Source organism: Ostrinia nubilalis, chromosome 22 (assembly GCF_963855985.1).
Source record: "Ostrinia nubilalis chromosome 22, ilOstNubi1.1, whole genome shotgun sequence".
Classification (NCBI taxonomy): domain Eukaryota; kingdom Metazoa; phylum Arthropoda; class Insecta; order Lepidoptera; family Crambidae; genus Ostrinia; species Ostrinia nubilalis.
In genome coordinates, this window is record NC_087109.1 from 4472770 (window position 1) to 4500399 (window position 27630).

At 35.7% G+C, this 27630-nt stretch overlaps 1 protein-coding gene across 1 annotated transcript in view; it reads left to right on the top strand.

Annotated features, from left to right (window-relative positions):
• Positions 1–27630, top strand: part of LOC135082872 (eyes absent homolog 2) — a 57533-nt gene that overhangs the window by 1985 nt on the left and 27918 nt on the right. The window contains exons 2-5 of the mRNA XM_063977636.1: positions 16177–16448; positions 22067–22110; positions 26659–26981; positions 27232–27343. Of these exons, the coding sequence (XP_063833706.1) occupies positions 16374–16448; positions 22067–22110; positions 26659–26981; positions 27232–27343 (554 nt within the window). The 5' untranslated portion in view covers positions 16177–16373. The remainder of the gene's footprint in view (positions 1–16176; positions 16449–22066; positions 22111–26658; positions 26982–27231; positions 27344–27630) is intronic.

The window sequence follows — 27630 nt, forward strand, 5'->3', positions numbered from 1 at the left end:
CGTTCGTAAACATGGCCGGCGATATTTTCAATGAAAACGGATAATATGGATTGATAGCTATTTGAATGATTCGTTAAAACATTTTATGAGACAAACTGGCCTAATATTTTAATTTAAATTAAATATTTTTTTACAAATTTTCTTCTCTGCACTTTCCCATACAAAATGTTATCAAAATATGGTAGAGTTCAGAAGATTTTAAGAAAGTTACAGTGGGATAGGTATTTGGTACCAAATAAACATCTTTCCTTCTTTCTTTCTTACATAATGTAAAGCTTTTTAAAACCAACGATACCTACGGTAACTAAAGCTCTAAGTCACGTAAAAATCAATTGTTAAAATAAATAACTCTACCACTAAGGACAAATGTCAAAAATCTGTCAAAATCCATACAAAAAACACTGGTTATCGTTAAAGTTACGGTCAAAGTTAGGTGGTGCAACTCAGCCTAAGTATTTTTCAAAGTTATTAGTTACAATAACGCAATCATCACGTCAGTTCTCTCGCTAAGCCTCGGTAAGTAGGTATCTATTTCCAAGTATTCCATCAATAATATAATATTTCGTCAATAACGTTCTATGTTGCTTTAATAATGCACGCTGCCGCGCTGCCGAAAAGTGCACTTTGGTTCAAAAATATTCTAAGTATATTCGACCATGTTTCAATGCTTTTTAAGTTGTTACTTTTTTCCATGAGACAAAACGTTCTTGCAATACCCAAATTGAGTTACTGAAAGTTCTTAAAATTATCAAATCATCGCATCGGGTCAAACTGACCTCACCGATTATCAAAGTAGTCTATTGTTTAAAAATTAAATATCAACCGAAGCCGCCAGGGTGCGTGGTGGAGGCATTTCTCCGAACCTGGCTTGCCTACGTCGGGATGGCTTAGTCCACTCAGCCAGAACACAGCCTGTAGGGATGGGAAGTCTTTCTTAAGATATCGATACTTCGAAGTGCATAAATTGCACGTCATTTTTGTTACCTGTATCATATCATTTTCACCTTTCCTAATAAAAATCTAGCTGACGGATCACTAATAAATAGAGCTTGAACTCTATTTATTAGTGATCCGTCAGCTAGATTTTTTATCAGATCAGTAGAGGAATGTTATCAAATTCAATCTCAACCATAGATAATGCGCCCCATAATCAAAAGCCATTTTAGTTAGTATAAAGTACCTACTTTCCTAACAATTCCTGAAATCGTAGGAGTTTGACAGATTTTTGACGTTTGTTGCAGTTAAATTAAGATGGTGCAACCCAACCTTAAAGTGTATCCCTGCAAGGTCTAAGCTAAAACTACGACGCTGGCAGATTTACACACAAAATCAATAGTAAGATCTAGTAAGAACCACTGAGATCTTAATATTAGCTTTCCTTCGATGGAAAAATATTACAAAGCTGTAATCAAAATTTGAGCCATACAATCTAGATGTAACAATGAAAACCGTATCCATCTCAACACGAAGCGAGCACGTGGCCATGTCTTGAATGAATCATGACAACGGATCCTGACACGTGGATCTGGTTACACGACATCTTCTGGATAAATGATGATTTACGACAAGAGAATTAGATGATTTGTAAGCTAGATCCCGATGATTATCTTGTACGACGTACGTTTGTAAAATTTAGAACCTTTTTTGAAATTGTATTTTAGCCATATTTGAGGCTTAATAAAACTGGTTAATAATTTTGAATAACTTTTGCTATTTAAGATGATTATATTATTATGAAGAAAATACAATCCTAGTTTCCTAGGCCTCGTAGTTTTTTAACCTATGTTTCCTATTACAAAGTTCGCTATCATGAAAAACTTGTGATAGTCCGTACTCATTTATAAATACTGATATTTTATGACTGATGCAATGCAAAAAAAATATAAAAATACACCAAAATCAAAATGTTTACAATCAAATTAAATTCACTAACCTATCTACATGGATCTTTATACACAATACAAGTCTATTGAATTCTCGATAACCCAAACATCGACACGAGCGCATCACTAGGCAGCTCGTGTCGTAAAAAGAGGACAGAGCACACTTCATTAATAAAAGGTTAAATATCGTCGGTCGCCATTTTTGCAGTGTAAGGTTACACTCTCGGTGGGCAGCGAGTGACGGGTTAAGACGCAGTCTAGGGCTTAAGGGCTTTTAACCCTTAATTTGTTAAGACCACATCCTGGAGAGTGCCTTGGTTAACCAAAGGCTTCCTTTAAATATTTTTTTAGCGTCAGATTGTTTTTGATACAGCCTAGGTACTTACGGCTGATTAATGCCCGTATTCACAAACATTACTATGAGGTCTCACAGTGCGCGTGGACGCACAGGGTGACACACGAACCAATCACAGAGCTCTATTCAACGATGTGCGTTCGATTTGCTGCTTCACTTAAGCAAGCATCGTTTGTGAATATGGGCATAAGACGCAGTGTAGGGCTTAAGGACTTTTTAACCCTTAATTTGTTAAAACCACATCCTGGAGAGTGCCATAGTAAGCCAAGGGCTTCAGATAGAGTTCAGATTTTTTTTTATAAAAGGCTTTCAATTTCAAAAATTTTTGATACAGCCTCCGGCTCATTATGACGGAGTTTAGGGTTTAAGGGCTTTTTAATAAAACCCTGTCTTAGCAAGACAAGGGCTTCTGATAAAGTTCTGAATTTTTACAGAAGACTGATTTCGGTGTGATATTATTTTTGTTACAAAGCTCATAAAGTGTGACACCAAGGTTGTGTGTGACCTCAGTAATATAGAAAAAGGTTAATCAACGGATGCCTTCAATTAATGGTTTTATCTTGAAAGACAAACATATTGCATGAGTTGAAATCTTCATTTGCGAATGTGAATTTACCTATGTCTGAAAAACTTCTTTTCTGTGGTCTCAAAAGGCTTTCTCTTTCAGTCAACCTTCGAAATTCGCTTACCTTAATTCCTTGCATAGAGAAAATCATAAAGTTGGTTTGAATTTCAGCAATGGTCAAAATTGCAGGTTACCTTTATAGTTAATTTAAAGTACTTAAAACCCTTATCGTCCTTTGTCTCCAACCTCTTTAGGGTCCAAATCTTCGAAAATATTATTTTCAAAAACAATACCTCCTAGAAACCCTTCGTTGCCAACTCCAGCTGTCAAAACGATTTGCCCGCGCTCCTCGGATCAACCGTAGCCCGTATGCTAATAGAAATTAAATCAAAAGCGATTTAGCACGAACCGACGGCGGCCATTCCTTTTTTTCGAATTTCGAACGCACAACACTGGCATTGTACGCGCGTGCGTTCGCCGACTTCCAAGAATGATTTCGTTGTGCGAAAGGGATGAACATACAAGACTTTAGTTTAAATAAAAGGGATAGAGCATGGATATTAATTTTGTTTTTCTTTTCGTCAATCTGTGACCACATGTGGTGTTTGTTCTTGGACCTTATGGTCATTCGTCGCGATGGGACTCGTTTATTCAAAGCATGGGCTTGGGTGTTGGTTTAATTAATACGTTGTCCTCTAGTGGTTTATGTCACCCTGGTACACGCGTCCGGGAATTCGGAAAGATTTACGACAGAAGTCGGGGTTATTTATGAGTTTAGTGGAACATATTTCGATGAGCATTGATCATCAATGACGATTAAACCACACTTTAATATTTTAAATGGATTAATTTTGCATAGACCTTCTAAAATTCCTAAAGTTTCAGGTCTGTTTTTAAAAAAGACAAAGGATTTGTCAGTCGACGCAATGGTGTTCACAATGGTCACTATACATTTTCCATTGCACCTTTTCAGATGGATTAGTTGCATTGTTTCTTTCTCCCTCTCCTACGACCTTTCATGACAATAGGTACGTACTGAGAAGAACGAAATAATAATATTTTGTTTGTGCTTTTTGGATACTTCCTAACCTTCTATACGGAAAATCGTAATGAGTCGTAGACATAAGCAGACCACTACTTATTTTATTCTTCTCACAAAAACGAAATCTTATTATATTCTGTGGACAACCGAGGGTCACTAAACGCATTTGCTATTAGCTCTAAGTGCCTTCTGAAGCACTAATTCGTAGATGGATAAAGCTAGACTTTGTCTACAGGGTCGATTCCTAGGGAGAACATCCACTTTGAAACTTGACAGTGTTGACTGAACTAAAATGCCTAACTACTCCCGTCTTGGTAACGCGCGCGTAGGTCATTGAAGTCTCGATGCTAGCCCGAAAAAATCCTCCTATAACGATGTTCGTACCTATACTTTTTAGCCTAAACTGAAATATTGTGGTATTGAATGTATTTCTTTTGTTTGTAATGCCGAATATTGGAGCGGATGTGTTGTTACTGCGGCATTCGGGTTCACAACACGCTATGATTAATGAGTTTAAACTGCTCGGTGGTTCCGTTTATACGAATTCCTTGGGGGATCCTAAATTATGTTTTTGCAACGCTGACCACCTCTTATCATCATACTTACCTAAACCTGAAATTTTTCCAAAACTGAGATTATAAGGTTGGAAAGTTATCCATAGATTGAATATACAAATTCATATTGATTTTGAAGAAAATAGGACATGCAAAAGACGTATTTAATTAGTCTAAACAAATAAAGATTTTTGATTTTCATTGATTTTCATAATCATAACCTCTTTATAGCGATAAGACCGCCTAAATTGTAGTACCCCTGTGTATTTCTTTTTTATGTTCTTGTTCTGTGTGTGGTGTGCAATAAAGTGTTCTATTATTATTATTATAATCTACTAGACGTTAGGTAGACATAGATTTTATTCTCCAAATATTCACAGAGTTTCATAAATTCATACATGTTTTACAGCTTACAAGATTTATCGAGTGACACATTCGTATGTTATTATAACAATAACAGCATACAAAAATATGTAACTATGTCTAAACACCCACGACAAACCACAATAACTCATACAAAAAATTACAAATTCATACAATGTTACCAGGCTCCCAAAAGTATGTAAGAGGTCTCCACCGATAGGGATCTGGGCCCTTTCAACATGGCCAGTTATCTTACATCTGATCCACCATTTTTTTGTACGCATACCAGATTATATCTGGGCCTATGTTATTTATAACGCCCAGCTAGATTAAGTACGGATTAACGTGAAATTAGTTGGATTCGAAACATTTTGTTCACAATTAGTTTAAAACTTGTTGTTATTCGATAAGATTCGAGATACATTTTGATTAATCTAATTAATAATAATGATGGCAAAATTCTTCAACTGTATCGCTCTCTTGGTTTATTTTTTATATTCATTCAGCAATAATACAACAGGTCTTGGTCAAAAACCATGCAGCCTATGATCTTTTCCGACCTCCTTTTAGAAGTTTTAAAAGAAAACTAGTCCTGTAAATTGATACTGGCCACTAGATTCAAACTGAAGAAAAAAGTTACCGAAAAAATTTACCCGCTCTGTCTGTCATTTTTCAAAAGTTATAAAAATAAAAAGTCTTTTAGAATGACAGAGGCCACATACTCGTAGGTAATTCAAAGTTGAAAAAAAAAAGTAGTTCGCGCCAAATCTGTAAAAAAAACAGTATGCTCTTATTTTCGGAATGTTTGTGCACTATCTTGATTAGTAAATTGATATAATAGATATCTGTGACACCCAAATTGGACTATGCTTCCTTACTCATAGATATCGATTAATATCACAGTATATCAATGAGTCACACTTGAAGATATAGTTTAGCATAATTTCATAATTTGATACATGCCTACGATCTCAAGAAATGCCATAAAAAGTAATGGGCCTGCTTTTATCTATGGTCAGCACACGTCAATCTACTTTAGATAATTATAAAATATGTAAGATGATTTAATTTTCCATTGGTAGCTTGATTTTCAAGTATTTTATTCTTTTGATTAATTTCGTTATGAGTCCAATGACAGTTTAACTTTCCCGCGGGACAAACTTGACCTTCACTGGTTGGGTTTCTGGCGGTCAAGCTGTTGATCCTGGCTACACAGGAGTTGCAGCGGTGGGATCGAGAGGTGGGAATAGTCCCGTCATTTGACTCTACATTTTTATTCAGCCCACAAAACAGCATACGTCATTGTTTTTCAATTGTTTACCTAAAACACGTAAGCATAATGCATGATTAGTAAACGCGTTGTAAGTCGAGCGCGCCGGCGAATCCCTTTGTAACCAAATACATTTATGTCAAACATTATTTAAACTATTACGTACATGGCTAGTTTACAGTAGTATCATGATTGATGCAAAATAGCTCTTATTGCAATCAAATTAGATGCCACAGTGCTTAGCTTGCTGTGCTGTCGTCTGTACAGTCAGCGTCAAATAGTTTGTGACACTTAGGCCGGGTTGCACCATCTTACTTTAACTTTGACAAACATTAAAAATCTGTCAAAATCCATACCGTAACTTTGACGTTAACCGGTGCTTTTACACCGGTTAACGTCAAAGTTACGTAGTGCAACTTAGCCTAAATGTAGCCAAAAAGTTGCAGTAGCACAACCTTATTATAATGGACGTGTTGACACCACCAATCAACTGACGTACTTTTTAAAACTGTCGAAACGAGACTCTTCCATAGATTTTGTGACAATTATTGGCAATACAAGCAAGTACATAACTCTTTTGTCAACTCAATTAAACTACTTTTTTCAATTATAATGCAACCAAAAATCTTAATTTACCTAACGGCTGATTTTTCAATCGTCGGATAACTTATAACTGAAGAATAAGTTTGGCACATTGACAGTTTCAGTATGGAAAATATGTCAAAATGACAAGTTTATTATTTAGTAAAAAGATATCTGACGATTGAAAAATCGGCCCTAAAGCTAATTTAAAATTTATTACGTTTTTTATACCAGAAAAAAGTATCTTTTTAAAAAAGTTGTGATTTCGAATTATTGGGGAATGGTGTCAAATAGTCTATTGTTGGATAATATGGATGCGGGAGGCGCAGGACCGGCCGTTGTAGAAAGCCTTGGGGGAGGCCTTTGTCCAGCAGTGGACGTCTTTCGGCTGAAACGAACGAATCCATTGTTGTTTATATTATTGTGTTGCGAACTTTTTGGCTACTTTGCGTGTCACGAACTATTTGACGCTGAGTGTACATTGCAAAAGTGTGACATCATCAAGTTTCGACCACCAGGCGCGCAGCAGTCGTAGATGGTGTCTCAGCCCGATATGGGTTGTGTAAACATGCCATCGCCTAGCAGGTTCAGCGAACCTGGTACTGATATCGAAAAGTAGGTACTTAGTACAGACCACAAAAATAATTTATATGCATAACTAGCTCTTGCCCGCGGCTTCGCCCGCGTGAATTTCAGTCTGTCACAGAAAGGCTCTACCGCGCACTACCCATGTTTCAAAAAACGGGACCTACTATATAAAATATCCTTTTGTTGTCCTGGGTTTCTTCAAGCTATCTGTATCTTTCATCTAAATTATAAGATTAAGCGTGAAATGGTAACAGACTGCCAGAGTTACCTTTGCGTTTTCATATTAGTACCTACAGATTTTAGTCAAAATAACCTTAATTTTCTATTTATGATGGATATTATTTCCTTCATTAGTTAATTTTATTGTAAAACTAGCTGTGCCCGCGACTTCGTTCGCGTGAAAACCCGTTTTCGCAAAATTTTTCATTATTGCTCTGCTCCTATTGATCATAGCGTGATGTTTTATAGCCTATAGCCTTCTTCGATAAATGGGCTATCTAACACTGAAAGAATTTTTCAAATCAGACCAGTACTTAGTTCCGGAGATTAGTGCGTTCAAGTAAACAAACAAAACAAACTCTTCGGCTTTATAATATTAGTATAGATAAACCGTACAATAGCACAGAACATAATAAAGCTAAAGGTAAAACTACTCTTACTTGTTCACAATCAGAAGTCACATAAAACTACATCAATACGACTGTACATTTACAATGTAATATGCATCTAACAACATCTACGAGTAACTACTGTGCAGTAAAACTGTTTAATTACATATTAATTACTGCTAATGCATGTTAATGTTGACGATTATTTCTTGAGATTAGCCAGTCGGGGATATTAACAACAATTTAATTGTAATTTGACTTTACAGAACTTGCATAAGTATCGTACTAGCTAAAAAAGAGTTGAACACTTATTTAAATTGATTTTTAGTATGGAAATGTTATTTTATTAAACTAAATTTAAATAATACTAAACGTCAACTAAAACAGGAGTTGAACACGCTGCTAACAGTAACTTTTTTGTAATAAGGCCCTATGTATCTTCATCATCATCATCATAATTTCAGCCACAGGACGTCCACTGCTGAACATAGGCCTCCCCCAATGACTTCCACATCGCACGGTTGGTAGCGGCCTGCATCCAGCGCCTTCCTGCTACCTTTATCAGGTCGTCGGTCCACCTATGTATCTTATGCAGCTGTAAATAAAATAGATGTAATTACATTTGATGCTGAAAAAATATTTTACCATTAGAATTCTAAATTTCCCTGACATGATGAACATAGACGGCAAACTTACGAATCTGTAAAATATGTATTTGACAGGAGAGCGTTTTGAAAGCTTAAAACGATCATTTGGTGCAGTTTTTTAACTGAATATGATTTGCACTAAAACAGCAGATTTGTAAGTTTGCCGTTAAGGTGGCTATATTTTGACTAAGGTGTAGAGTTAAGGCACATAGGGCGTGTAAAGTTACAAACTTGGCTTTACATGTGATCATATAACTTATATCGCAAATGCTAGCCATTATGGTGTCGTCATGGCAACATTTTACATGAAAATATATTATTGGAATTAGTTACTCATTATATTCTAAATTAAAACGGGTAGTTTTCGATTTTCTCTTACTTGTCCCATTTCATTTCAAGCCGCTATTCCAAGCCGTTTGAACTTCAATTCCTTTGCCTGGCTCAATAAAACAAACGATATCATAGACACGGCGGCCAGTAATGTTGCCAGTCCGCCCACAAACGTCAAAATTGCAACACAATAAAGGGGAGCCCAGTAGCCTTTGTTTTAGTGAGACTATTCCAAAAAACAAGAATAAGGCCCTTTATCAAAATAATCCAGTTTTGCGGGATCCAGTAGAGCAGGAAAAAAAAGGAATGTCCAAGTGGGAAAGAGCCCATAGACGGTTTTGAAAGAAAACTGATGAAATAGGAGTTTTCATAATACACTTTTTCCTCATTCGTCCAAGTTTCGATTAGGAAATGAAGAATGCAAACCAAAATTAATGTTAAATAATATTTTCCAATAATTGGCGCTTGCATTACGTATAATGAACGCTAAAGGTGCGCTGGACATAAGAGAATTTATTGATTTATATGCTCACTAAATCGTATCATTTAGTAGAAATCGTAACTAATCGCTACGAAACGCTACGAAAGTGGAAGTCCAGGTTCATAACGCGAATGGTCCCAAATAACTATCTTAAAATAACCTATTTCGTAGCTACCCCACTGATTATATTTCCATTATAGTAGCATTCCACAAAACAGGGCAACACTGTGGCATTACGGGTACTGTAGGCTGTAAACTCGCGACAATATGGCGCTACGGCGAACAATGGAAATCAAATTCGGAAATGGAAGTCATTTGAAAATCGAATCATCGAATGTTGTTCAAAAAAGTAGTGTTCCAAATTCAATTAGGCCCGGTTTCCACGAAAGCGTAGAGAGGAAACGAAAGAAGATTATGTATTTTGAATAACCTATCAGATTTAGTTATTTCCAAATCTCCTTTCCGCTCAGCTTCTGTAGAAATGGATCTAGCGGAGAGGAGAGCACTCCGCTTTGGTGAAAACCGAGCTTCAGTTTTTATCACGCATGTAACTCATTATTATCATAATAATACCCAAGAAGGAGCTTAAAGCTCTATTTTCATGATTGCGCTTACAGTAAACGAGCTTTTACACCAAAAATAAAATTTTGTCTCTTTACTTTTAGCACAATGTTTTTCGTTTTTAAAAACTAAGAACGGAATACTGACGGTTGATATTTTAGCAAAACCGTCCTCAGTAAAGAGTGTTGAATGTTTTAGCCAAAAATGTGCGATTTGACGACGTTTGTATGATGTTTGCTTTTATGTTTTTTATTCCACGCATGATTTTACAGATGTCTTTACTCAATAGATTGAGATTAGTTTTCATGAAAAGAATAGAAAATTATACTGAAACACCAGTAATTCAGAAGCGAAAGGTGGGAACGAAGGAACAACATTGATGAGTACGAAATAGTTCGAATGCAAACAAGCCCGGTTTCGATCGCCCTACGTTCCTAGGAAAGCGTCGAATTGTTCGAAATTCAAATTTAGTTCGGCAGCGGAAGGGGCGTGGTATCGGGTAGGCGGGGCGCGGGAGGGAGATAGGACGCCCGCGGATGTTCGGATGTTCCACGTTCAAATACAGCTGTCCGCGCAGCGATTTTCGGCGCGCATTGTGTACTGGCACGAAATAAAGAGGCAGCCATTAGTGGGCTGATAAAAAATAAATGCCGTTCCATTATACGCGCCCCGAATAAATAAAATGGAATAACATTAATTTTCCGCGCAACTGGGGTAGAGATGTGTTAGAAATAGACGTAAATGACATTTCTATTTGTGTGTTAGTTCAAATACATAGATTAGGTAGATTACCGTTTGTAAATTATATCGCCCTGTTTTTTTTTTGTAGTTTTAGTTTATTATTATCTCAAATGATATTGGGCATATTGTGGTCTAAAGATAGGTGCTCTAGTCCTCTTAGGTTCGTATTACTATTTTTAGAACTACTCGAATTAAAGTTTATTTTTGTATTTCAATTAAATTTTGAGTGACATTTCATTAGAAATAGCCTTATAATAAATGAATTAGGTAATCTACTTTAAAATTACTTTCCTACTTATTCATGAGGTTAAACTTCATAAACAAATCGGTTTTAGAAATCCACTACAACCATTAAAATTTCTACCAACTAAGAACTCTATGAAAAAGCTTACGAGTGTTACAAAAAGCTACTAAACTTATTTTTTCTATACTATGATCAACATAATTACTTAACACTGACACAACCAAGTACCAAAACTTGGAAAACACTGGGAATTACCATCTCAGCTTTCAGGCTGAAAAAATACCCGTGTACCTTTTAAACCCACGAAAAAACGTAAGGAGGTTCGCTACATTACTATGTTTGCAATGTAGCACAGGAAAAGTCCGATTACTTGTGTCATTCCACATTCGACCGCTAAAATCTTTAGATACAAAACGGTGTTGTCATTTGTCAACTGCGGTCAATCCGGCATGTCAGACGCAATGTCACCGACACAAGGCCAAATGACATATTATGGAGCTTGTTTTGACTGCACCGATAGTTAGATAACTCGATACCGTATCGATGCTGTTTGGGTTAGTTTTTTGCGCATTTTATGTGCAGTCGACAGCACGTATCAGATAGGTTTCTGTTGCATAATAGCCTCTATTATACCAACTTAAGATGCCACTGTACAGCTTGATGTGCCGTCGTCTGAACCTGTCCCCTCACGTAACTAATGAGAATGAAAACGAGAGAAGAAATAGGTGTTAGACATCCAAAACCATTTATTTTCATGATGAATAACCGTATGTCAAGTAGACACTGAAAAAATAAGTTATATTTCGATACTAAGCAGTAATTTGGGTGAAATCGTGCAATAGGTTCATAAATAAAATTATAAAAGAATAGGTAGTGTGATACTCAGAAAAATCTTTTCATTTTTCATGAAAGTTTTAGTAAACTAGCGTCTTTTGGGACTGCATAAAATGCCACAGTATTTTATATCTTAATGCGCCGTTAAGAACCCGCTCGAGATCATGATCCAAAGACTCGCATGATCACAAGGTAATTTTGCAGTTTAGCATAGTTCCAGTTCCATAACTAGACCCAAACCAAAAATAACTCAAAGCAAAAACTGCCATTGCCTATTATTATTAAATTATTCATTGCGTGCGCCAACTTGCAAATGCGTTTCATTTATTATTATTTTATTATTCCTCAATAAACAAGACCGGCGCGCGCGCCGTCGGATCCGCGCGGCCGATCGATAATTTGACCATGTTTACGATCCAGTTAAAATCAATTGCTTGTTGGATCCGTCCAGCTTCTCTGTGATTTACACGGAATGGCGTTTTGTTAATGAGATATAAATAGGTTTTGAGCGAGTTAATTGTCTATTAATTAGTATAGCGCGATCGAGCGACGTCGGTGAAGTTTAAAGTCAAAGATGATGATGCAATAAAGCATTTGAGTTTCCATTGATTTTTTTAAAACTTAGTTTAGTGTTGCTCGTTGTCATAGTCGTATGCTAATAAGGAATTAAGCAGAGAATAAGATGAATGAATGCAAGTTACCATCTAGATAGGTGTGTAACTTAGTTTACTACCTGAAAGATGTAAAAAATGATAATTTTTGCACTTTTCTTTAGACACAAGTAGACACAAGTATGTTTGAGACTTACTACACCAAAAAAGGACGAAAATTATTTAAATGTTAAAAGGTACCTTTTTCAGTTACGAACTTTTTCAGTAGGCTCAAACGAAATTATTTGAATTTCAAATATTCATATCCCAAATTGAAATTTCAAAAATTCGAATTACGAACTACCACAGAGCAAGTACAAGAACCTTGTGACATGAGAACTCGTACGACCGGCCACAGACCGATGCGATCGAAGCTTACGATATTAGGCATAAATTAATCGATACCATCGGTATCGCCGCATCGGATTGTTGCGTTCTAAAATACTCGTAATCGATTAAAATGCCTACTAATTAAAATAAATTGAAAATTACATACAATGTTGCTCTTCGCCGTGGATTTGTTATGAAATATTTGAAGATATTTATGTTTCTTTTGAAGTATCATAAATCAAAATTAAATGATTTAGTTAAATAAACGAGTCCTTGTCTGCGATAAATCATTTGTTTTTATTTTTTTCTTTATGATATAACGTTTTTATGCCTTAATGCTGCTTTTGAATCCAACTACATGCATATTTTACTAAAATACATTAAAAGGTGTTTCTATCGTGTAGAATCCAGACTCTGCATTATGGGATTAAGAATAAATGAGATGACACCAACCATGGCGCCAAACTTCAAGAGCCTTTGACAAACTAACATGGCTCTACTACCAGAACGGTATAATGTGCTCCTTGAAGCACTTACAATCAAAACACACAGGGAATCGTTATCCAAAATGGAGACAGATACTATACAAAATTACAATATTTCTTACTGAAAGTGTCAAATTCACTTTCAAAGCATACACACATTTTACGTAACTATGATTTTAATCTGTCTAAAATATCACCCCAAAAGTCCAGTAAAATCATTTGAAAAAACAAAAACCAATTTCCGAATTGCATTTCTTTTAACTTTATTATCGAATCTGAACTTAACGACTACTGTTTTAAGGTTTTCAATTAGTTTTGTGAGTGTAAAATTAAATTGGTGGAACAGCGAGAACCGTTCGAATTTGGAAGCTCCCTGAGGAACCCCACTGTGAAGGATGCCTCGGGATTAGTAGGTGTCAGTGTTATGTGTCCTTTGGGATAAATACTAAGGTTAATTTGCATCACCTTAACTTTAACCGTAACTATAACTTTAATCGGTGTTTTTGTATGGAGTTTGACAGACTTGACGTTTGTTGCAGTTAAAGTAAGATGGTGCAACCCATCCTTAGTCACTTACTTCAAGATAACATTCTGAAATTTTCATGAAAGCATGGAAAACATTGGCTATTTGGACTTCAAAATTGTAAATAATTCTATGATGCCCTCGACATCGCTACGAGGAGTAATAATATTTTAAATACCAGTTAACGTATATTATGCCTTTCTAAGGCTGGGTTGCACCGTCTTACTTTAACTGCAACAAACGTCAAAAGTCTGTCAAACGTCATACAAAAACACCAGACTAAGGTAAAAAATCTGTCAAACTCCATAGAAAAAACACCGGTTATCTTTAAAATTAGGTGGTGCAACTCCGCCTAAGCATTGAAAAGATGTATCTAAACCTTATGCAAATTCTTCCCATTTAAGTAATTTTATTATGATTAAATTAAAACCTAATTTGGAGCTCTATATATTTGCCCCTTTTGTTTCTTTATGGCTCTTGCGCATTTCACGACGCTATTTATATTCAGAACCATAAATCCAATTGAAAGACCGTAAAATGGCCCTCGAACGATTCATTACACCGTAATAGAGGGTTGTGTGGACACCCTACCGTTCCATATCACGCAGCGCTGCAACGCTACTGTGCAGCACCCCACCAGCTTGAAACACCCACTGGTTTAATAAACCATATTTTATTTTAATACCGACTCATTTTTAATGTAGTAGCGTGGATCGAAACGTAAACTTGCGTTCGAAGTTTGAAATTTTTTACTCGTTTTAATCGCGCAGCCGTTTAATTGAAGTGGACAGTATCGCTTCTTGTTAACAAAAAAGTTCTTGTACAGAAGCGTTGGCGTTTTAAATGGGAGACAGGTTAAACTGCCAGACTCTATGCAAAATTGAATTGTGTTTTTTTTTACTATGATTGCCGATCTATAGCCAGCCACTATCAAGAAATGACATAAACATAATTCAATAAAATAAAGGCACTCTGTCTTTGGTTGGTAACAACCACAATTTCCAATACTCCTTTTCATCTGTACGAACTATCATTTAGTTTATTACTAAGTACTTACTATTAATTCGGTGTAAAAAAAATAATAATGGCGTGTGCCGATTGTTTTTAATTCTTATCATTTGAAATTCCGAGAATTTCCTCCATTTCCGCGCCATTTCCTTAATGACACAGTTAAAAGATTCCTGCGGTTTTTAGATTGTCTCAATAATGCAAACATTTGATTAAAAAAAATACAAATTAATTCATTTGTTATCTTCAAAAAGACCAACCAACCTCTAACGACCAGGGCAACAGAAGCGGCGAGGAGTCCGAAACAAAAACGGCCAGTTCTCAATTACGTCAAACTCAATTTGACAAGTTGATGAACACGTTCTCGGTTCGACATTCAAATTTGACGGATCGGCGCGGGTGGTCCAAGATGTAGGGTTTTTTTTTCTCTTAATTTTTGGGTTCCGCTTTGAGTATTTAGATTTTGAGTGTCTAGGCGTCTGGCCGTCAAAAGAATTTATGTCAATAAAAATTTCTTGGTCACTTGAATCATTAACTGTCACCAGACTTCGACTACATCCTCATAATTAATGTACTTATGCATGGACTGCTGTAGAAATTCCTTTGCCTAGATCTAAATTCACTAAAAATCAGTATTATTTTAGCTAAGTAGAGTACGGAATGGACTTCATAATGTAGAGTCATAGTGAACCAAGATATTATTTTTTCATTTTTATCTTCATTATAAAGCAAAAAGTTACAGTACCTTCTGTGGTTCTATACCCTTAGTGAATTTACCTAACCTCTTTTTCATTTCTTATCCTTGGACATTAAGGCAGAGTTGCACCACCTAACTTTGACCGTAACTATAACGATAACCGGTGTTTTTAGTATGGAGTTTGACAGATTTTTGACGTTTGTCAAAGTTAAAGTAAGACGGTGCAACCAAGTCTAAAGATGCTAGTTAATAAACTATAACATAGTACCTATACTGTTCGTCTGCCACCTAGGTATCACATAACAAAAATAGTATTAAATGTATCTTTCTTAAGCAAACCTACATATCAATCACATTCTATACGAATCCTTAACTCCTCTACTTGAGTCGCACTTGACGTATTTTTTGTGCCGCCAACTAGCCTCCATCATAGCGCATAATGCCCGGCGACAGCTTTTGGCGTGGCATCTTTGTCTGTTGCATCTATTTATATCGTCTTAAACATTACGTTAATTATCAACAACGGACTAAAAAGGTATGATCGTGACCTATGTGATACAAACTTGCCTCGTGTGGGATCTGAATTTACGCGAAATGATGCGGAGATAATTAATCCACTTTAAGGTTTAAAAAATCAGCATCTGATCATCTGAATCATATTCCTAAATTAGTAAAAACGGTGTACGATTGAAGATATAGTCCAATCTCTCTACAACTCTATCTAATTGAACTTATTATTTTTCTGAGATCATGATTAACTTTGTATCTTTCTGAGATAGACTAGGATTTAGATAGATTAGATTTCTAATTTTAAAAGTTACTCATCTAATTTTAGATCCAATAAACTATGGATTGCGTCACAGCCTACAAGAAACCTCCGTACCGCTCAAAAAACAAAACAGCGCAAAATGAGTCTCCAACACAAATAAAAGCATAAAAACTTTTTGGAACAAAATGACAGCTGGAAAACTGTTTCGCGCGCAAATAGCTGTCAAAGTGACGTGTGTGTGAGTGAGATGCACGGCTAGCGACATGGTGACGCTGATGCCATGCAGCTACCTCGGAGGGGGGGCCTCCCCGCACTGCAGTTTGGACCCTGAGCCGAAGGTCAGAGAAAATTCTTACCCTCAGTTGTACCGTTACAGAATACCTATTGCATTACCCAGGGGGTCGATTCTTGTGCAATGGAGATCATGTCGAAATAGACAAAAATCGTAACTCGAAATTGACGAAAATGCCTACAATTTAATTTTTAGAAGTTCTACTTGACTTTCATACAAATAACAAAATCGATTATTTTCTATTTCGATCTCTATAGCTCAAGAATCGCTCCCAGACCTAGACAGTAGACTATTTCACTACTGTCATATTTAACTTTCAAAAAGAAATAGTTGTTCGTTCATTTCAATATTTCAGTTTTTAATTAATAAGCCACATGAAAATATGAAATAGGTATTCTGTATCAACACTGAAACGTAGAACTGTCACACCAAACTTCAGCCTGCACCGAAAGCACTTACTTACCAAAAGCTAGATTAATTTATTAGCATGTGTGGTTATGGTTTTAAAATGCTTTAGAGCTTATTTAACGCTAAATTCTCTAGCTCGCTGCACTCTACTACTGCTATCAACACACTAATATTTGTTTCGAAGTCCATTCGGACTATTATCTTCTTTTTCATAAATTTTCTCATTCGAAATTAGAAAATAAAAGTAAAATCCTGGCTGAAAATAATGATTCTTATAAAAAAGTACTGGCTGGTTCACAAATTCTTACAATGGTTCACAACTTACAAAAAAAGCACTTTTTCGTAAGTCTTTCTTTGTGGCAAGGATTTTACTTGAACTTTTCTAATTTCGAATTTGCACCAATCGAATAGGAGATGAGAAAATTCTTGTGATTTGAATTTCTAATGGTTTAACTTTAAAGATCTACATTTCAACAAAAAAGTTTTAACTCATAATAGTAACTTTTTTGCACGTATTATGGCTTCGGAATCCGGCCTATAGAGCCGGTGATTAATTAGCCTTATCTGTGTCCGTAACTAACACCGAATTTTATTGTTCGTGTACGGCCGGACAAACCGATGTTTATGTTTGTCCAGTGAACGGCGTCAGATCTCATGTTACCATTCATACGTTAATGTTTAGGGGCCATTAAAAAGTCGTAACGTCATGGACGTACCTACGGGACAGTTTGTCGTTACCACCTGATACCAGGCTATCATAACCGCGAGGAGTTGGCTTACAACGGCTAACGATTCATTCGGTCGGTCTCTTGGGAATGTTAGGCACCTCCAACGAATTATGATATTCAGTTTAGGAGCGCTTGTTGGCTAGTAATTCGTTATGCTCAGAAATAATTTAGTTAGAGCTCTACATGAATTAGTTTTATTTTTGATGGTGATTCTATTAGCTAAGTTAACTTATAAAAGTTAATTGTTTAATGAAAGCTTGATGTCTTAATTTTATCTAGGCACACCTTAGAAAAAAGCGCTTTTTTGTTTTAATCTAAGAGGCTTACTATTTTTCAGTCATACATATTTTGAAAGTAGGTAAGACGTCATACTAGCGTCTGGTATGCAAAATATTTAAAAAATACAAAAGAAAGTAGAATACAAAAGAAGAAATTCGAAATTTAAAAATGGCCAGCATTACCTTTCATAAAAAAACATCGTTCTATTTTCAAAATGAACGGAGCTTGTAAACAAAGTACTTTTGTCACCGAACACGGCTCGACGCGGTACCACCCAGACGGTGCGGCGATAAAACGAATTTGTCTCGAACAAAACGATTTATCGGGAATGATGCGACTCGATACGACTCGAATCGAAGATCTAGCTTGCCTCAACTCGATTACAATCAATGTTTGGAATGTTAATTTTTTTTATGAAGCATCTAATAGAGTCAGCTCTACATTTTTTCCTGGCTTTACATAATTAAAATTAAGGTGAAAGTCTTCGTGAAATATTAAATTATGAGTTTAGGAATATTATTTCAGAGCCAAACATAAATTTTATTAGAAACTGGCCCCCTTTATGGCAAAATGTCAAATATTATTATGATACAAGAAATCTCACTGAGTAAAAAGAAAATTGGAATTAAAATGGTTTCTAAATCACAATATTCACTGTGCGGTAAAAAATATTGAACAATAATTAAAAACATAACAATCCTCAAAACTCAATCGAAAACAAAAGCAAACTTGTCCGAACAAATTACTGGCGCTCTAAACAATAAAACGAGTCGTCATTAAAATAAATCACTATTAAAATTGACATTTCACACGCGAGTCCAAAAACTCCTTCGTATTAATATAACCGAATCTCTGGTATTATCAACCATAATATAAATATGGCGGCCGATAAATTTCAAAGTTTATTCCCGCCAGAGCGAGACGCAGGAGTCCCGCCGTAAATATCGTGTGAGATAAAACAATAAACGAATTACGTATAAATAAAGGAGCGTTTTGTCTTGACGCTTGTTTAGAATACGGGGTGCTTCGAAATTCAAACATTTTTTTTTATTTACAGCCAACTGGCCAGCTTAGAAAAAAAGTTAAAATACATAGAAGTTAAGTTCGCTTGTGTAGTATTAATTAATAAGCCAAACAAAATACTCTACAAGAACTCGTAGCGGAAAAGTGCGCAATGAAATTCTTGGCGTTATTGTAGAACGCATAGAAGGTAACTTTTAAACAAAGGGAATGGGGGAGAAATAATTGGGTCAGACATGAAACAATAACAAAGCAAGAGCCTGAAAGAGCTCCATTATTAATAATTTAAATCAAAATTTTATAAAAGTTGTTGTAAATAATGGAAGTTATTAAAGTTTCCTACTTAATTTTATACTTTGAACTGCTATGCTGTGATTTATTAATGAACTTTTTATTAATTTATGTATTTAGCCAAGTTTTTGACACTGGCCATCCGCAATGCGCTCAAGTCTATAAAAAAAAGCAATAAAATGACACGCGTCAAAAACTTTAAACTTTTGAACATTTGAATTTGAAATTCGAACACCCCGTAGCGCGGGCAAAGCGCGCAGGCGCGTTGTCGCCGCGTAAAACGTATAAATTGGCCGGTGCTATCGCGCCATCGCGGCCTCACACCTCGAACGGAATGCGGTGATTTACACCCTTTCTCACACGCAGTACGTCTTCCCGCGTTATGCTGTCCTGGTACATTTGTTTCAGTTTTTAGGGAAATACACTATTTTTACTTGTTTCGTGTAGTTGCTAATACGCCTTAATGTTTTTGCCGTTTTTGGTTCGATTCCCAATCCTAACTGGGAAAATTGCCCTAGCAAGCGTCTTATGAAAATAACATCATGATTGAGATCAGTTTATTTAGTCATGCTGCGCATTTTAATAAACCTAATACTTATTATCCTAAAAGAAAATCGATTCCGTGTTCCTTGTGGTCCATCTTACTAAGCGCGCTTGGTTTCAGCATTACATGACACCGACTCTGACTATTCACATTTTACATACGTAAGGATAAAAAGTAGAAAGAACCTTATTAAACACATCAGGTCAACTCACAAAAAACTTTCGAAACTTTTAATGCTACTGAACTCTACTATCTCTAACTTCTCGTTAAAAATATTCAAAAACTCAACGGTAGGACCATAAACAAAATAGATGAAGACACGGTGGCGCCCTCTGCCGTTACATAAATCGCCGTCGATTTTATTAATGTCATTTCTGTATCTCGATCTGTGGGGACGTTTAGAACCTTTATTATTTATATTGGGACGGCTTATCAGAAATCTTTTGTTGGACCGTTAGGACGTAAGAATTTAAATTGGGAACTTTGGGTAGTCATACGAGGTGAAAAGCCTCTGATGTGACGCATGCGTAGGTACTTGTAAAGGTTTTAACTTAACTCAAAATGAATCTACACAGCGTTTACTGAGACTTATGCCTGTTTTCACCATCAACCCCTAATTTTTAAGTGACCCCTATGGTAAAAATAACAGGAATTTTGTTTGCATAGGGGACACGTAAAAATTAGGGATTGATGGTGAAAACGGGCATTATATGCGTACTTGGGCTAAGTTGCATCAACTTACTAATAACCGTAACTATAACAATAAATAACTAACCGGTGTTTTTGACGTTAGTCAATGGTGCAACCCAGGCTTACGCCCGTATTCACAAACATTACTATGAGGTCTCACAGTGCGCGGCCGCACAGGGTGACACACGAACCAATCACAGAGCTCTATTCAACGCTGTGCGTTCGATTTGCTGCTTCACTTATGCAAGCATTGTTTATGAATACGGGCGTTAGTATAAAACAAAACTAGATTTAGTTTTAGTCGTTATCTTCTGTCGATTATCTTTGAAAAATGTACCAAAAAATAGTCAGTTAAGCCTAGATAACATTGACCTGCTTGTATCTGTCGTCAAAGTCGTAAATCATGTTTTTATTTCCGTAGTTTTATGGCGACATATTTCGTGCTGACCTCTCCGACGACTTAGTGTTGATTTGGTAGTAAATTACACGGCAGAACCTACATTAATTGAATTAATTAGATTTAACTCATTAAATCTTAGATAATTATGATAAAAGTTTAGTTGCTGAGGAAATTAGGTATCAGTATGGTGACGGCAAATTAGTTTCTGCTTTTCAGTATTTGTACTGTGGCCAGCGAGTTGACGTTCAAAGCTAAAATGATGAGAAAAATATTAAAAACCAACCATAGGTGATAGTTTAGGATATATCTCAAAATTAACTCTATCTCCTAAACTAAGCAAAATTGTAGAACATACATGATTTAGATACACCTTGATGTAAGGAATCTAAATTTTAGCTTTGAACGTCAACTCCCTGGCCACCCTGTAATAAAGCATGTAAATCTGTCTTAATTTTAGTTTAGATAACTATTTTTCAGTAGGCAAAAAGGTGGTAAAGAACAGACAACAGCACATCAAGTTAAAATTCGTAAATGGTGCTATTGAAACAAAAATTGTCACTGGCTATACTATTAGTCTAAATCTTATAAGTAACATTTTCAATGTATCGCTGTTGGTTTCTATAAATAAATAAATAAAATAAAATAAAATAAAATGTGTTGTCCGCAGTCTAAACTACAGACTTGTCGTTGGTCAATAGTTTGGTCGGTTTCCAATTTATATGAATGAGGTACGATACCAAATCGGTGTAATGTGCGCACTTCCATATTCCATATTATCTTACGTTTATACTGATTAACAGCCTACCAAACTATCATAGTTTGCGGAGTGTCTAGAAAAATTCGTAACTTGCAGCTTACGAAAAATTAAAATAAACAATAAACTTTTAGATAGTAACCGATGAGCAATGTAAAAAGTAAATACGCGATTTCTGAATCACACCCTACTTACTCCTACATCCATCCATTCTTCGCCTACACAATATGCTTCTTAGAACGAGGTGTTTGTAAAAACGCGACTAATACAACTCACTAGTGTAATGTTGACAACGTTTTGTATCGATCACAATTCAAAGAAATCGCGAAAATTTCGTATCTAGCACGAATTTATATTGAATTACTACATACATGGTGTAAATAATAAAATGTAAATAACTTGAGTAGTATAGTATGTACGTGTATTTAAAAATGCTAGCTACTTAGTAAACACGCTTCTGCACTATCACAAAGTATAAATTGACTTTAATCTTATAATCTTAGCAACTAAAACAATTTATAAAATTAATTTGTAAATTGTCTTGTTTCAGGCAAAAAGGCCACGGACAGACGCGAACACAGATGTGCCAGATCGGTGAGAGTTATTTTTTATTTAACTTGTAAACTAGAAAATGTTTTTATTAATTTCGCGCGTTTTTAGGCATTATTCTAAGTTTTATGTTGGCACTATGCACAGGTGCTTGGTTTGACCTTTTAATTAATTATGGTTGCGTTCAGTAAAATAATAATTGTATTTTAATAACCCTCCAATAGAGTAGTTATGTACTTTTTATGCATTAGATACGAATAAATAACAGTATCTTTTTAATACTTTTGCTATTAAAATCAGAATTTTACTAGTCATATTTTATTTTAATCTGAGAACAAGGAATAATAACTTATTTTAAATACACACAAAAAGAACTGTGGCCAAACTTTCACTTGTGCTTTCAAAGACCTCATTGCACAAGTACCATCGAACATTCAAGTACCAAATCCCGATTTCACGGTGCGTTTAATTAAACAAAATAAAAACATTTCGACTACCACTCAACCTTTCCGCCTCTCGCTCCCGGTTACACTATCCCGTTGTCCCGAGAGCACAATGAAAGGTCCCAAATCCCTTGTAATCCCCATATTGTCGGGGGACAATTGCCGTGAAAAGAGCTACTTAATAAAATAGAGCACGCCCTCTGCAGGGAGTTTCACAAATTATCACTACCATCAAAGGAAGTGATTTCGAGGCACAATAGGTTTTGAGTTACAATGATTTGGGATCAGATGAAGATGTGCAGATTTTGAGGCCGCTTTTTTGGGGGACGGATTTAAATTCGATACGCGTTGCACCTGTATTATGGATTTAGGGGATTACTACTAGGTTATGTGTAGCAAATCATATTTATGTTTACTTACTTGGGAAAAAAACACATAAACCTCAGAGCTTTCTTTATTCGGTTTTGAAAGTTACAAAACAATAATTTGAATGCTCTGTTATATTAATTTGATCAAACGAACAATCACTTAATATTTTAAAATGTGGTAAACTAATAAAAGATAAAATACCATCACATAAAAGTAATAAATTAATAGCATTCTTGTTTCACGAGAGGAACATTTTACAAATGCCGAACAAGCAAAATGGAAAGATAAATGTTGTTTGGTATGCGCTCCCACATTCCGTCCGCGCCGCATATTAGTTAGGTTAATTAGTGGTTAACACGACGTAAGCTTTTTAACAAACCAAAATAGCACTTTTTGACTGATATAAATCAATTTTTTGAACCAATTTTCTTGCGTAACTTTTTAAATTTGACAGCAGGATCTGGAGTATCGAATTGCTCGCTGTTTTGGTAGCTTTTTCTGCTATTTTTATTTTGTATCCTGTCTATTATTAGGACTTTAAAAGGTGTGCAATGTGAAACTCGCGGCGTTTTTAGATTAACGAGCGTGGTTGAGGTGAAGAGTGTGTTTGAAGATTAATAGTCTAGTCATTACGGTTTTTATGGCGATTGGTAATTGGTTCGAACTCCTTTTTAGCTCGTTCCTTGCCATCTTTATTTATTTATGAGCTAAATGTAGACACAGTAGACAAATCATATAGGACTTTTGGAAAAAAATGTCATCAATATTTAATTTTAGTGATAAAAAAACAGATTACTGAACTTACATTATAAAATTAATGACTTTTATAAATTATGTCATCTCAAAGTCATGTCCAAAGAATATGGCAATAAATATAATCTATTTTTAACCCTTCCATTCGTCATTGGTGACATCGCATCATTTGTTCCGCTCAACATCTGTTTGTCACGATTTTTGGCCGTGGTGAAAAAACCTGCAATTAATAGAAGCTGTGGGCAGGCTAGGCGGGGTAAGGGCAAGCATGTGTAGGCCAAATGACGGTCGCTGGGGCTACTGGGTTTTAGGGACCAGCATCAGTAGTCGGAACTTCTAAGAATTGACATTCCTTTGCTAGTAAAAAGGTGAACAAAAATACTTGTACAAATAAATAGGCATGGTTTTCAAACATAATGATATAATTACAAAAAACCATTTTTTGCTGTTACACGTATTTCTAAAAAAAGACACAAAATGTCACAATAAAAATGATATTATTATTATTTCACCAAAGCAAAATAAAATCTTGATACGCAATTCTGTTAATTATATTTACAGCTTTTGATTATGCCTAAGGAAATTAAGTATTACTTTCATTATATTACATAATTTGTCACTAAATTAATGTCACATAATTCTCCGGAACCCTCGTCAAGAGTCCACGAAGTTCTGTAATACGCCATCCGTCACGCGGAGTGTGCCAGCCATTGTGCGTTTGTCGGAGCCACAATCGAGGTTATTGTTTTGCTTTTGCTTATTTACGAGATTAGTATGGGCTTATTTTTCAGAATAAAACAAGAACACTTTCTGTATAGCTCCTTCAAAATAATAATGATGTTGGAATCAGTAATCAATCTTGATCCAGTAAATACGTGGAAGCCTAAGTAATTTATCTTGCAATTATTAGTGCTAAAGGACATGAAATTGCACCTAAGTAATAATTCAACAGACGTAGTTCACAATGCAACTACTAGATGTGTTATTTTAAAAGAGAAATTGGTAAATTAAAAAATTCTTCTAAAACATTTTTACAGATAAAAGGAACTTTAGAATCCGAAGCTTATTTATACATACATAGCGTCAATATTTTGCTCGCTAACGTAAAACTAAAAATGTGACAATCAAATCATCACACCATATGGAATGTCACTCCCGACAACTATTAAAACCTTTGAAGTCTTTTGTTAGACAAAGTTAAAACGTGTTTTACGACGACTACTGCGATATAAAAAGAACTGAAAGAGATCTCGAACGTTAAAAAAGTATTCAATTAAAAAGATAGTGACAATGCTGCCAACATTAACCGAGAATTCTCGGGTGCTCTTTTGATATACGATAGCGTTGTTTGATGGACTCTCGAAGTGGCGGCAAAGAGCAAAGTGACACTTGAAAAAGGCGCGAACTAATATAAACAGGGTCTCCTTTTTTCTAAACAAAGCCTATGATGTTAGGTTGGACGTAGTTTATAAATAAACCGATAAATCTTTGTGACTTATGTAACCTGTTAAATATTTATCAGAATCGTAATTATTTGGCTTGTTACGTAAACAAAAAGTACAATGGTTCTTATTTTAATGTTATTGTTAAGTACTTACTAGAAGTAGAAACTGTTTCTTCAAATTCTGTAAGCATTATTATTATTTTGTAGATTAAGAAAAAGAGGAGGCCTAAGATTCGACCCTGGGGAACTCTGCAACAAATGGGCGTTACATTACTTTGGTACTGTCCAATATTTACAATTTGACAGCGATTATTTTAATGAATCTACTTAGAGGACTTATTGTTCATTGTAAATGTTACCAATACAACATGGAATTTAACTACTTGGTTAGTGTTTGATGAATAATTGGGACTGTAACCATATTAAAATTTTTAACAATGCTTTTCAAAATCAATAAGATGATGAACACTGCCTCATTAGTAATACATAACAGATTCTATGAATCATCGATTTAATTTGTAATAAAAATATTAATAATCCAATTAAACAGGTGCTACACTCAAACTTTTTCTTAGACTGCTATTTGCATACATTTGCCTTAATTAATAGCTATTATAATAATTTTCTTACGCGGAATTTTATCGGTAGATAGGTGTGGTCGTATAATTTATTATATTGTTATAATCAACATTTTTGTAGCCCGTATGACAATGAAGCTAAATCTGCGGCTAACTGTTTCAAATTAAATCAAAACTTGACAGCGAACATGGCATAAAAATGCAATTTGAATTTATTAAAACTTTTTTAAAATTTCATGTTCGACTTCATATTTTATTATCTTTATAAGATTTCACAAGATGTATGTATGGAATGCAAGAGAACTACTTAAGGGTTAAAAGGAATAAAATAATTTTCTGAACGCAACCTTAAACGATGATGTAACATCCGGCTGTCACATGCGATAGCGCGGGAATTGATTAAATGGCGCGAACGAGTCCACACGCTGATAACGAGCTGAATTAATATAGGGACACGTGTAAACATTTTGTCAGATAAACCCACTAACTGCCGAGATACGAGGGGTCTGTCAGGCATCTGTTATTTGATTTGGATGATTTGTTTTAATGGCTCTAATTTAAAACAAACATCTGATTTGGGATTTGAAAAACTCAATTACACCAATCTGTTTTACGCTCGAGGTTCCAACGTTGTAAAACGAAACGTGTTCGCCATTTAACATTTGATTGGTTTGTTTCTTCCTTCCGAAATTAAGACATTTCAGATAAGTGACTGTTTATAGAACGAGGCGTCTCTGTAAACAGACGGAGGCGCTTTTAATGGATTTTTTATTTCCAATGTTTTGTTAAACCGTCGGCCTTTTAAAACCGGGTTTATGGGTCTGTCAACAATTGAAGAAGGAGAGCGATTTACAAAGTTAGATAATTTTTGAGAATGATGCCAAACAGAACAATACACTGTGTAGCATAAAGCAGCAACAATAGCAAAACCTCTTATTACATCTATTGTTTTATTCAAAAAACTAGATAGGTACATGAAAATATTAATTAAATATACCTTTTCCAGATTATCTGGCGAAATCAACACCAGTCCGTGTGAGTCCGAGTCGACCTCCAATTCACCCCCCTCGTTACTACAAGATGCAACGTTGCCCGCGCTCCTAGTCTCTGGTTCCTCGACGCTGTTCCAGAACACGGCTAGTTCGACGAACACGGCTCTAAGCCTGTCCACTGACGGGTTATGCTTGCCTGGTAGTTCTGAAGACTGTGTGGTCTCGAACGGATGCGCCACAAGCACTTCGCTGGGGCTGGCTCTGCCGCTGACGTCAACTGGACTGTCTACCACCTCCTCGTCCGCGGTAGCCTGGTTGATGAATGAAGATAGTGCGGGTAAGAAATGTAGAACGTCACAGTTCCTCTGAAAAAGTAAAAAAAAAAGGATTAGAATTACTATCATTAAAGATAAATAACAGTCAACTGCTTAAAATATGAATCTACATTGCTACGAGAAAATTTTAATAAGATCCATAGCATTACTAATTTAGAAACTACAAATTAAGTACATAAGAGGGGGGGCTATCCTCAGTTTGCAGCTTTGGGAATTTAAGAACTTATAATTAAATAGGTTTATTTGCCACAGGTGGAGTCAAGAGCGAGGTGCGCAGCCCCGGGCTGTGCGAGGGCGAAGTGGCGCTCTACGGGGAATCCCTGCCTTATGAGCAGACCGCGCTACCGTACCAGTACTATAATAGGTATGTTTTCTTTTAGACGATAGGTATAAAAGCTGTTGATAGTTAGAAATCAGAAGACCGTCAACTAGGCGTCAACCTTACCTAAGCTCGTAACGTAAACGGATCAATCAGCAGCGCCCGTACGGATGAGAAGGTGACTAACTCCCCAGGACTTCTAAACATTATCTGATTAGGTTTCATTAGAAGTCAAGATACTGCTACTCTGCAACACTGCAGTACAGGGACGAAAGATGCGGGAAGGATTATTCTTGTATCAAAAACTTTTCTGACACAGAAATAATTATAGG